General features: G+C 31.1%; 1 protein-coding gene across 1 annotated transcript in view; it reads right to left on the reverse strand.

Moving 5' to 3' along the window:
* Window positions 1-746: 746 nt before the first annotated feature.
* The window catches only part of LOC124357028 (thyrostimulin beta-5 subunit-like), a 49,086-nt gene continuing 35,582 nt past the window's right edge, over window positions 747-14,250 (reverse strand). The window contains exons 3-4 of the mRNA XM_046808398.1: window positions 5,020-5,216; window positions 747-2,132 (exon numbers count right to left, since the gene is read on the reverse strand). Coding sequence (XP_046664354.1) covers window positions 2,102-2,132; window positions 5,020-5,216 — 228 coding nt within the window. The 3' untranslated portion in view covers window positions 747-2,101. The remainder of the gene's footprint in view (window positions 2,133-5,019; window positions 5,217-14,250) is intronic.

Genomic DNA, 14,250 nt, shown 5'->3' on the forward strand with positions numbered 1-14,250 from the left:
GTATTCAAATATTTCTGTGTGGAACAGAGCATACTGCTGTGAATAGCGATAATAGCCAAGCATTTAAGTTAGTGAGAATTATTTTTTTTTTAATACTGACCCATACAATAGGGCGATATTAAAACAGGCGGTCGAACTTCGGAAGTGGTGGTAAAACACATTAAAACAATGAAAGTTATTCCTATAAAGAAATGTCACATTATGCTTAGTTTGTTACCTATCTGACTGTTTGTGATTTTACAGTTTTTCTTTAAGTAACTGTTCAAACTATAAAGTTGAACTATTGAACATATGCTGTAGAGTGATACATCACTAAAAAACAAGCAATTAAATTTTTCAATAAAGTTTCAAATGGAAGCCTATTAAATGTAACTAAAGTTTTTAATATGTCTATAAAGTTTAATAAGGTTCCCTATAATAGGTCGCCATTCGATACTGTATAGAGTGATTTAATTTTTCTTCATAATTTAGACCACTGAATTTGTGTTAATAATATGGGAAAAAACATCAGCTTTATGGCTTTTGCGCTTAATTAAAAAAACTATAAGTTACAAAACATAAAGTAACTATTTTAGAAATTAATTTATAAAGATCATTCTGTTTTATTTTAATGTGTACAGGCATTTGAAAATTTTGACCTTTATTTTAGAATCAGCCCTTTATATAAAATAAATATTTCCCATTGCATTCAGTTAAAAAAATTTTACGTTGATTGAATTTTTTATTGTATCCTTATTAAATGTTTTATAAAAAAGTAATAAATGTAAAAAAATAATAATGTGCTATATAAATATAATGTTGCACGCAGTGTATCCATTAAATACAATCATCTGTGCTGTATGAAAGGTATATTTATTTTGTAAATGAATTGTTTTTTTGTTTTTACTATCTGTTATCGCGCACAGTTAAAAACAAGGGTTTGAAACGTCACAAATTGAACACGAAGTAAATGTTTCGCTAAGTAAGTAAAGTTTATGGGAAATACTACGATTGCACATTTTTATTCAAATGCGTTCATCTGAATAGGGATGCTGAAAATTATAACATTTACCATTATTTGCGTTTAGTTGTACAGTGTTTTCAATGTTTTTAACTAATAAGAAATGTTAACTTACACTAATAATTCCTGTATGCTTTTTCCTAGATACTTGATAGACCAGAGTTTATACTTTGACCAACTACCAATTCTAATAAAGTGTAACGTCAGGTAACTGATATATGTTCAAAAATGTATAATGACTTTTTAATTAATGAAGCATTTTAAGGTATTGTGTATACGAAATGCTAATATTGTTTGTTTCATAAGCAGAATCTGATTTTTCCCATAAAACATAAACGTGATTTTAAATGTAAAAACAGCAGGCCCATTCTTCATAGCAATTTTCTGCAAGGTCCCAATTATGATAACTGTACATTAATTTTAGTTTCATCACAAATTAAAATAAGGTGAAAGCAAAGAGAAGCGGTTTTAGAAATCACTAGTTAAAGAATTATTTGCAATTTTAGTTGTGTAAGATTTTACTGCACTATCTCGGAACGCAGATATTTTTAAATATACACCTTTCACTCATAAACACACAGCAACGCACAGCTGCTCTGGAGTATCTGAGTGCTTTGGGTTGTTCTTTCATGCCACATCTAGGTGCATTCGACGTGTTCTCATTGTAGTTTTAGTGGTGTATTGTAGTGTTACTACTGACTACTATATGGCAAAGCAGTGGTGATTTCTACAGCAAAACACAAACTGAAGGAGGATGTAACAATTCAACTACTGTCTATTGTTTGATCTACTTTCATTGTCCGGCATCGAGAAATTTACTGAGGTGTGCATCTACTGAGGTACACGAAATCTACAGTTGCCAAAATAACTGACTAGGGATCTACTGACTAATCTACTGTCTACTGACTACTGACTACGAGTGTGATAGGAAGTGTTACAGTGGTGGTGGTGGTGATGGATACTTTATTTATAGTGCTTGTCTACAAAACGTGTCGGACTTCTGAAGGGTACGTATATGTGGTGTCATGCTGTGATATGCTTCATGCTCGCTACCATGCTGTGTGCTGTGCTATGCTGTGTTCTGTTCTATGCTGTCTGTACTCATGCCTGGTCAGACACCAGCTTCCAGTTCCTGCGCATATAGAAATACATATGAGTGCTCATTGTTGAAATGGCTGAAATATAATTGTATTAATTTGTTTTAATCAAAGTTTGTTTACTTCATGGGTTGTTGTATAAAATGGGCTATATATTGTGTAAAAACTATCACATATATGAATTTATAGATTAAAAAATCCTAGAATTCGTGTATCTTGTTAGTTGTGCAACTACATTAACATTACATGCACGTACTGCCAGAACTGCACAGTGGTTTGCAATTATTTGTTTTAATTGTAATAACTTAAATTATGAAAACAAGTCTTATTTTCATCATCTATATGTTAATTCATCTTTTAGGCAGTTTGAATCATTCTTTACATTAAAAATGTAAAATATATAGCCTATTTTGGGTAAATATCAACTATATTTATGAAATAAAAAAACAATAATTCATCAATCAAGAGATATAACTTATTAAATCATAACTGAGCGAATTAAAAAATAGGCTTCTTTATTAGTTGATACAAATAATTTAATAAGCCTCCCTCATATGAAAAATATCTTTATAATCAAAATAATGATTAAGGGAATTTAATATTCATGCATACTTAGAAAGGGACAAAATTTTAATAAGCAACAGGTAAATTAAAATTTTCTCGTCAAATGTTCATTTATATATTTGACATGGAAAATATATAGGTTAATCAAAACAGAAGAACTTATATATTAATGCTTACATTAATATGTACAGAAAATAAAATAAAATATTACATATAATGAAACAAGTGGGAATCTCTATCGGTTTCTTGTAGTCCTCTACATTGGCTGTAAAGACTAGTGAGTTTTTAGTTCATGTTACTTAACTACTAAGAATGTCTTATTTCTTAAAATAATTTGCATAGGTATCCGTAAGTTTTTACGGAGCATTTAAACAAAAACCTTCAAGAAGTTATAAAACAAACCCGTATGACGTCAGTCTATTCTTGACATTGAAGGTGGCCTACCTGTATGTACTCAACATTGCTTATGTATTATATTAAGCCTGTTTTCTATATTAAAGGAATGGTACTACCCATCATACGTCAATATATATTGTATTAGAAGTTGCGTGTGTGTACTAACCACCAATATATATATATATATATATATATATATATATATATATATATATATATATATATATATATATATAGAACACAATATGATATTGTAACTTTTAAATTTGAACCTAACTATTTGCTTGAAGAAGTCTCCATGGGTAGAGTATTGGTTTTTTTAACTTATATCAGTTTTAAAAGTTTCAGCTCTTTTATATTACTTTATTAACTAATTTTTTGGATTACACATTACTTATTGAACCAAATAGATTGTAGAAACAATAAGCGCTACATTTAAAATATCAGTATTTTAGGTTACGATTTATAATAGTATAACTTTAAATTCATGCTATAGTTATAAAGTTTAATGCTATAAAATTTATTATAATTACAAATAACAACATTATAAATAAACGAAAAGTACAATTAAACTATTTCGGATTAATAAATAACCAAACACGAAATTTAGAACAAATACGAGAGTTCTATACCACTTATTGTTTAGAAAAATGAAAAGAAATTTAATTTGGGAGGTATAGTAGAAGTTTAATAAGAAAAATTATAATGAGGACATAGCTACCATACCATGCTACTATTATATCAACTTAAATTAATGCGAATTTAGAGACATGGACCAGCCCTTCCTACCATAGCTATGTTCTGTTTAAAGAACTCAAATCAAGTTACTGAATAGAAACAAGACTATATTATATTTATGAATGATGCTTTAAGCACACTTCTCCAATGTATTAAATGCAGCGATACTATACTGTCACTCTACATATGCCCGGACGTGTTACAACCTTATTACCATGAAAGGGACGCTACCGCATACATTGTTACAGCTTGTCAATATTAGCCGACACCGACACACCGCCATTAGACGATCACATTTTCTATGGTTGGTGCTCTTAGAGGGACTCAACATATTATCACATTATATTACTTGAACTTTTTGTCGATATAACAGTTTTGTGACTAATCTACCAAATTATAAAATGATGCCGAATTGAAATTTATCACCACTTGATTACGTATAAGTCCCTCAATAGTAAATGACATAATTATAACAGTAATGGTTTATTACCTAATAATACCAATATATTTTAAATGTCAAAACATTTATTCCATAAAAGAGACAAACCAATTTAAAGATCAAATTAATTTTTTGTATTTCTGGGACAAGATGTTGGTACAGAATGCGCCTGGATTACCTGATGACCTAACACTTATATTGGTTGCTTCTTTATTGAGTTAAATAATGTACATTTAAAGATTCTACTTTGATTAAACAATATTATCCGATTTGTCTTTTACTTTCTGAGATAATATATTAGCAAATAGAGAAAATTCAAAAATCACTAAAGTAATTTGCGAAAGTTGCATGAAATTAAGAAATTTCTAAAAATGGATACAACTCAGAGGTTAATTAATAAACCTGTTCTTGTGGGTCTTTGAAGTTTCAATTCTCATAATAGAAACTTATAACAATGTTCATGTGAGCAGTAAGCAAAAAATTTCACACGAATATTATCATGAACGAAATAAAGGCTGCAATTAAATACAAAATAATAATATTTGGTAAATTTTGCTTAGATTTAAGAAAACTGATCGAAACTTATAACAATCTTTAATACGATATTTTTTTTAATCATTTACTAATTAAATTTTTCAGTTAAAAACTAAAATATAATGTAAAAAGGTTATTAATCAATTGTTTCAAAAGCTGAAGGAGATAGGAGACACCACGTAATCAACTCAAGAAACCGATATTGACACAGAGAAGGAGGGGGTGTCTAGCCGCCGTGGATGCCGCGGTACCTGAGGCCCTCGCAGCTAGCCTCGCTACTCTTGCAGACCAGACAGCGGCAGGACAGAGCCTGCAGGAACTGGTAGCGCTCAGTGCCGGGCTCCACGTCCGGGTCACAGTTGCGGAGGATGGTAGTAGTCAGCTCTCGAGAGTCGTGTAGACACACGGGGTGGTAGGACCTCTTGTAGGGGAACCGCCAGTCGGAGATCTGCAGGAAGAGGCAAAAACCAAGATAATGAAACAAAAAGTAGTTCGAAGATGTAGTGGTGGCCACTTAATAGAATTTGGTAAGTAGGTCCTCTTGCATTAAAACGTTACTTGGTATAGTTTGAAAATGTAAATAAAGTGCCTTTCTGTGCAAACTGTCAGTTTAATTTAGATTAATTTACACATGTCTAAACTATTCATTTAGTTTGCCATAATTTATAAAGGATAGGTTTTTCTAACTTTCTTTCAACAAAGATGAATGAGTAAATGAATTTGAATCGAATGAATGAATTTCTACTTAATTTTGGAAATAAATAAATTTACAATAAGTACAATGTACAATCTTAAAATAACTGCATACATGGCAACAATGCCACGCATAATGGTAGGTGTTAACAACTATACGATGGAGACCATGCCATTTATTTAAAGGCCTCCTTTGACCATCCGACCACTAGGGTTCCAGAGTTCTAGGGTGGTCCAAGAAGTATACAGAATGTACCAAAAGTCGGGAATGGCATTTATTAGTTGAAACATTGCAGATAAAGCAACAAAATGGTACTACACACGTACTAATAAAAGTAAAAATATACTTTCTTAAGCAAATTTGAATTTTTTACATCATTTTAGGGGTGGTCCACAAAGAGTCAGAAGAAAATCTTAAATGAGAGCGTATGTCTCTATTATGAAAACACAATGGCGCAAACCAACCTCAAAAGGTACTCCCTAGACAAAATGTCAGCGGTTTAAAGTTACAAACTTGTACTTGTTGAATAAAGCTTGGTTTTCATTCCTTTTGTCAGATAATATAATAAAAACCCAAAAAATCTAACAACATACAAAAAATGTATCCTTCTGGATTGTGAATGACTGCAACAAATTCGGAAACGGTCTAGGAATACATTGTAAATGTTTTGCATTCTACAAAATAATAACACGTTCAGTAGTTTCAGATGAGGCAATCTTATAGCTTTCAATAGATGCTCAAATTGTTTTCCCTCGGCAGTTTCACATTGAGCAGGGCGGTTGTAATAGGCATTCACAACATTTCGTAGCATCTCAGCAGACATCCCAGCCGCCTCACTTTGTGTTAAGTCGTTTAGGTTAGAGGGCTTGGTGTGGTAAACTTAAGGTTGCCCAAAGATGACAGGTAATGTAATCTACAAGGCAATTTAACTCTACCCCTCTGACCTATCCATAGTTCTCGAAACTTATGGTTCGTAACATTTCAAACGCCTAGTGCATAATGAAGGCATAATCTTGTTGGAACTAAATAGAATCTCGATTTAATCATAAATTCATGATGGCAGGGATAATTCTATTAATTAACATTTATTGGTAAATGTCTCTATTAAAATTTCCATCAATAATAAAGGACCAAAAATATCTTGTACTACAATGTCAGCCCACATATTCACCTGGGATTTAAGGAGAATTTTGGTAAAAGTGTACATGACAAATTTGCATAGGCCTCCTTGTAGACCGTTTCCAAAATGTGATTAAATTCATTCACTATTTAGAAAAATTGTTTTCCGTATGCTGACTTAAGGTTTTTGACATTTCATCATTTTACCTAACACAAGGAATGCAAATAATATTATTCAACAAGCTCAAGTTTGTAACTTTAAACCACCGCCATTTTGGCTAGAGTGAACCTTTTGAGGCCGAGTTTGCGTCATTGTGTTCTTCCAACTTAAATTAAAGTACAACTCTGTATATTCTTTCATATATGATGTTCTTCTGATTCCTTGTGGACCATTCACAGTATGATGGAAAATATTATATTTGCTTATAGAAGTATATTCTAAGGTATAATACTTTTGTGTAAAGTCGTTTTATCTGCAATATGCCAAAAAAATAAAATCCCGTAACCGGAATTTTTGTAGACCCTGTATATATTTATAGACTTTTATGATGATAAGAAATTTTTCCTCCCCTCACTTTAAAATTAAACTCCAAATCCCTCAAAGTTTCGCTGAAAAATACTAATATCTATTAACTAAGCTGATTTTCTGCCATTAACGGTACACTCACTTATATAAGCGTATTTGTATTAGACTTACTGGCTCTAACAGGTTTTGTTTAACCTGTAAATGGCTCTCTTGAACGAGGCTGAATTTTCTCAAGATTATAATTATTGTGTTGGCAATGTTACCATGCGGTACGAATTGAAAGACTTAAATGAAAGTTATGACAATGACATAAATCTAATAATTAATTATTTATATTTACCTATCTGATCACTTAGACTGACGCACAGTGAATCGGAATTGGTTCTAGTAGTGGACTATTTCCTTAATCATCATGTATATCACGAGTATTTTGAATAACATAAGGGGAGTCTGACGTCAATTTTTGGAAAAATTTTAGATTTTATTTTTATATTTTTTTCTTGTTCTCCATTATTTCCTGATCATTTTGATATATAATAATTATGTATTTCATTTCAATAAGCCACATAAATAAATGTTACAAAGTTATAACACATGGCGTTTGATTTTTACACTCTCGACTTTCATACTGTACTCATTCTGAAACTTTTGAAATAATCATATATTTGTTTTATATTTTATGTTGGCTCCACTGCTCCATTTACTTACATCACCTGCTTGATTTTAACAGCTGTATGTTTGTTTTGGTTACCGTATTGTTGGCTTCTAAAATGCGCAATGACTGCAAAAATGAAAAACTTGAGGATGGTAAGGGGTTGTCAGGTAAAAGTCGGCTTACTATAGAAGCAGCTACTCTATTACAGACATATTATGGTCTAGCAATTAGAAGGAATATTGATAATCTTGACAATATGTACAAAGCAGCTGTTTGGTCAACGTTCAAAGACTATTAACTGATGAAAGCCCACAACATGGGCTTTGTCCTAAGGGAAATGATTCTTGGTGTAAATACCAACGTTCCCTAGTAAGTAAAGATACATTGAACCATAAAAAGTCACTCCCTTTAGCTGTTATGAACAAAATTAAACCTATGTACAGAGATTTGTCTAACAAAACTCTACTGGGGAAATGCCTACACGGAAAGACTCAAAATCCAAACGAGTCGTTCAATAATATTGTATGGTCACGGGTCCCAAAACGCGTGTCTGTTGGGCTTGAAACACTCAAAATAGGAGTTTGGGATTCTGTAATAACTTACAACTCAGGTTATTTAGGTAGGGTAAAGGTTTTGCAAGAACTCTTTGGTCAGGCTGGTGCAAATTGTGTACTTGGGCTAAAGGAACTTGACCAACTGCGGCAAGTAAAAGCCGATAAAATAGCTAAGGAAGTAACCAAGGCGGCCGGAGTAGCAGCAAAAGTTAAAAAAAGGAAGCTGGAAGACCTGGAAGAAGAAGAGGAGCTGTATAGACCTGGGATTGATGCTTTTGTGTGAAAAAAAGACAATATTTTCTTTCCGCTTCGTTTCCTGAAAACTTCAAATTCTCAACTTCAGGTACACTTTTTTTCAGGTACATTTCTCAATGTATTGCCTTGAAATTTTCACCACACGTTCCTTTCAATCTCCTGTACATGTTAAACCTTACGTTACTGTATAATAACAAAGAAAAAAATAAATATTTAAAATCTTAAAAGTTGTTTAGTGTTATTTTTTTACATAATATATATATATATATATATATATATATTTATATATATATATATATATATATATATATATATAATATATATATATATATATATATATATATAAAGCGTTTGGATATAGAATAACTTCTATATGTTTATTGCAATGGCTAGAAACAAATGAAAATAGCTGATATTTTTGAAGAATTGGTTTAGGTAAGTTAAATTAGCTCTTTTGCGCAGACAGACGAAATGTTATAAAGCAATTTTCCAGATCTTATCTTTTTCCCCAGAAGGTGTCTGGGTTGGAAGGGTTGGCTAATTATTTAAAAATCAGGTAATAACTTCTCTTAACCATATAACTTATCAGACTTTATCTCAGATCAATAAAAAGTTGTGTTTGGTTTAAGAAAATAGATTTCAATTTTTGAATTTATTTCAGAAGTGAAAGATTTACTAAGGCTTAACCATAAATATTATTAGCAATTAAATTATTTAAAGAGGTATTACACTCAAATTTTCAATGGTTGATTTACGAGGATAACTACTTATAATTTAAAATCTTTAACACTATCCGGGTGGGCCACCATGCTACTTAGGGTAAGGATCAAATCAAAGTGTTTTTCTAGTAATTTTGGACTATTTCATATTCTATATGCTCTGATTTCATGAAATTTAAGTAAGATGTTTGTATAACCTTTGTAGTCTTATAAAAACAATTTAAAGGCAGAAAACAATAACTTAGTAAGAGTCAGAGAAGAGGCTCCTTCATAAAGAAGAGAAGCGGACAAGCTTTAAGAGGCTCGGATGTCAGTGGGACTTTAACAGGCTTGAAACTGGACCCAGACCATTATCGTTGGTTGTTTTAGTGATAAAGCTTTCTTTTGACGTGATTAAAACCGCTGTGTTAAGCATTTTCCTCGCCATATCCTGTAAGAGAATTAATTAGTTTTTCCTCGACAAATAATATTACAGATTGTAAGGATGTACAATACCTTATTTATTATTTGGGACAAGTATTCTCGAAATACTTAAATTATACTAAAATACAAAATCAAAAATATATTAGAGATATTATTTAGGCAGCAAACAATTTCTGGTATGAAATTTAATACAAACCATAGTAATCATATTACTATGGTTTTTTAAAAACTTCAAATTATTTTATTTTGCATTCTTTATCCAAGAAATTCCTCACACTTCTGACATGGTATAGTTCAGCTATTTTTGCACTGGGGTTCTTCTCCCATTTCGCTTCAAAGAATGCTCTCACCATTGACCTCTTTGGGTCGAGGTAAAGGTACAGGATTTTGTTATGGGGTTTCTGTGTTGTTTCTCTTTACGTTAAAAATGAGAGTGTGTATTTACTTTTTAAACATGGATACAGCATCAGTAACAAACATTATTTGATACCTGACAGACTCAATCAGACTTTATTCAAAGTATCTATAGTATATTTTGTGCAAGTGGTTTTTAACTTATTCCCGCCAGATATAAATCAGTAAAAACTATCCGATCATTCAAATTACAGCTAAGGAGCCACTTGGTCGGGAAGGCTTACGGTAGCTTTAATGAGACTCTTGAGCGACCCTGAATATAGGCAGCAGGGCGGCAACCAACTATCCTTTCAAGGAAATGATTGAAGTCAGCACATGATTTGCATATAATATTACTTTTTAGATTTCATATAATCGTTATTTGGATTAATATGATAGTATGTAGCTTCACTTGTATGTGAAACTTTAATTGTTCTATTGTGCCAATAAACAACTATTCAACAAAAGTTATATGAGGTAGGGGAACTAGAGCTAGAGAAGGAGAGATACCCAGTATTATTGTTTGGAATAAACACTACAGTGTAAGTGGCAACATAAAATATTACCTTTCAGTTTTTTTAATTCAATAAATCACTATTTTTAAAATTATTACATGTAATAATATACTAATATAAAAACAGTATTTCGAATTGTGGTGCATGTAAAACCTCTCTTTTTAGATGATGATAAAAAAGAGTCTAACTTGACAAATCAACAAATATCCAATTCTCCTCCGTAGATTAGTGGATATAGTCACGGCTCTCTAACTGAGAGATCACGAGTTGAAATCCCGAGGAGGTCTTATCATACAGGAATAGCAGCCACTGTGAATTAAACAAGCCAGCATGTCCGATAGCTGAGGCTTTTAAAGAGATAACAAAAACAAAAAATCTTTCTAAACGTTTTGTACGTCTATTTCAATTACATAAAGTTGAAACAACAAACATAAGAACAACTTTATAATATTCATCAGCAGACTCTATTTTGCAGTCTGTGGTTTTTAAATTATAAACAGGCATACAGTTTTTAAAATTGTAGAGATGATTGTGTATACATGTACAATTATTTGTGGGAAAAATGAAATTCAAGTTTATTAAGTACCTAAATTAAGCTGCACAACATTACAATTATAAAACAGCGAAATAAATAAAAAAAAGTAAAAGTCTAGAGCGATATAATTATTTTGCAAATGTTTTGTAAAGGTTTTTCTCATTTTCAGAATGGATACTGCTTATTACCTAAATTCATAAAACAGAATGTATTTAAAAAAAAAAAAAAAAAAAAAAAAATTTATGAGGTAAACAAACCTTTTCTAAGTATTCCGCGTGTTAAGCTCGTTCATTGTATGGGTATACTTTAACTTCATACTTTTTAGTTGTTTTACATTATTTTTACAAAACACTAATAGCTGTTAATTCCATTGAATCATACTATAAAAATAATTATAAAATAAGTCCTAATGAATAGTAATATTGTATTAAAAATCATAAATATACATAGACTTTTGTAAATCTAGGTACTTTTTGTTATTTATATTTACCACTTATTTTTATCAATTCCATTTTTTATGAGTTTAAAACTTAATTTCAATTATTTAAAACACTATAAGAATACGACGGTCAAACGCTTTCCGTATTTATATTTTAAACTTATAAATATGCTTGAATTTCAAAATCATTTTTAACATTACCCTCTTTAATTTTACTTAAATTTTTAATGAACCACCAATTAAAACATAACTTCAAAGGAAACAACTTTGCTATATTTGAAAAAATCAAAAATGTTCCACTCATGTTTTATACTTAGTGTTTCCAGTTTATACAGAAAATCATTTTCATAAAGTCACGGCACGAAATCTATAACATATTTGAACATAACTTTTAGACTACAATTAGGATGAAATGTGTTTTTATAAATTCAAGTCTAACTTACATAAGAAACTTGTTATCTCATTTCATCTGGCCCATAACGTATATCATAATCCTCCTTAGGAAATACTAGTCTACATAGTAATAGAGTCTTTGTATTTTGGAAGGGTTGGGTGAGAAGTTACATACTTTCAGCCCGCAAGCTGTCCAAGCTTTTATTCAGCCTCTTAATGGCTAAAACAACGAATGTTTCTATTCTTCTAAAGAACGCTCTTTATTTGTATGTTTGTAGTCAGTCTATACCATAGTATAATATTGTTGTTACCTTTTATTTTACTTATTGCAATAATAATTATAAAATTCTTTTCTACTTTTTTGCTTTTTTTCTTATCTGTAATATTATTATGACATACGCATTATTATTCTTTTAATATCTGCTTTAAATGTGATCCTATTATTCTGTCGATCTTATATTTCTGTTGACGATATTTATGAAGAACAAGTCTTTAATAACTAACACCAACACATGTTCTACCCAAACTGCCTATAATTTGCAGTCGTCTGCATAGGTAATTTGATAGGGATCTCCAATTTTCAGCCAATCTTTCTTTAGATTGGCTGAAGCTTAACCAACCATCAACCAGTTATGATCAATATGGCTTTTTATACCAACTTTCACACTTATCATGTTATCTTCTTTATTGGAGCTGGTTACATTTTTTATTATTTTTAAGGTTTCTATTATTACCCTTGGATAATAGTAGACTTTTGGAAAGTAATTTTTTTGCCGAACTGAGTTCCATGTCTGTTTTTGAAACTTTGATCTGCTATGGCCGATTTTTCTTTAGAATGTTATATCGCGCGTACGTGTGTGTGTGTGTGTGTGTGTGTGTGTGTGTTTTTTTTAATAGTTACTCACTCGTGTAGATATTAAACGTCTTGTCTAACCAATGCAGACTGAGCCATAGTTTTATAGGATTTCGTAGACTCGTGTCTTACATAGAAGAATCCTTCACTTTTCTCGAATTATTATTCTTCAATACATGAGCTGCTTTTAATACAGTTTTTATATTGATTCTCTTTCATATACTCCTTATTGTATCGGTCATTCCTTGAGTGCATCGAAGATGGATAATTTCGGACGTTCCTAATTTTTACTTTGCTCGAAATGTGGACATTTTAACATGCTACGTTCGTAATTTGTATTTTAAACTCCATATTTTGCTTATTTGATTATTGGCAACAAACCATACACAACAGTGGCTTGTTGTAAATGGTGTACAACTATATACTGTCTGCTTGTATAACCATATATCCATTCCTCTGTAGTGTGTCTTTATTATTTCCTCCTCTCTTTATTCCGACTAACTTCAGCTGATATTTAGATCGCCAATTAATTACTATATTCAACAATCGTGACTTCTGGGCTGCATGATGATGAGAATCGGTGTTCATATATTTATTGTGATGGTTTCCTATATACTGAATATCCTATACTCCGTGCTGGCTCCCTAGATATCAAAAAATGGTAAACATCTGTTGTTGGTAAACTTCTATGGTAAACTTGATGTTGGTATATATGGAAATAATATATTTATATGATTTATTGTATAGTAGGATATTTAACCGAACAACTGACTTAAGTAATATGTATGACATACTTCCGTCCAAGATAGAATGACTGGTGGAAATTATTAGCACCTCTGATTAGATTTTGTAACTACATATTTGGCTACTATAACCATTTTGATAGTAACCATATTAGAACAATGTGTCAGTTATTTGAGGCAAGATTTAATAGGCATGTGAATGCCTATTATTTTTTAATATTTTATGGGTGTTCAGAAAAACATCAAACTTGTTTGCAATTCACCGTTTCAATACTCAAAAGGAATATACTGCTATAAAATCATCAAGCTTGTTTGTAATTCACCGTTTCAATACTCAAACCGTATAAACACTGCTATAGAAACGTCAAGCTTGTTTGCAATTTACCGTTTCAATACTCAAAAGGAATATACTGCTATAAAAACATCAAGCTTGTTTGTAATTCACCGTTTCAATACTCAAAAGGAAGATACTGCTATAAAAACGTCAAGCTTGTTTACAATTCACCGTTTCAATATTCAAAACGTATAAACACTGATGTAGAAACGTCAAGCTTTTTGCAATTTACCGTTTCAATACTCAAAATTAAGATACTGCTATAAAAACATCAAGCTTGTTTGTAATTCACCGTTTCAATATTCAAACCTTATAAACACTGCTATAGAAAC

The sequence above is a fragment of the Homalodisca vitripennis genome, chromosome 3 (genome assembly GCF_021130785.1).
Source record: "Homalodisca vitripennis isolate AUS2020 chromosome 3, UT_GWSS_2.1, whole genome shotgun sequence".
In the NCBI taxonomy this organism is placed as follows: Eukaryota; Metazoa; Arthropoda; class Insecta; order Hemiptera; family Cicadellidae; genus Homalodisca; species Homalodisca vitripennis.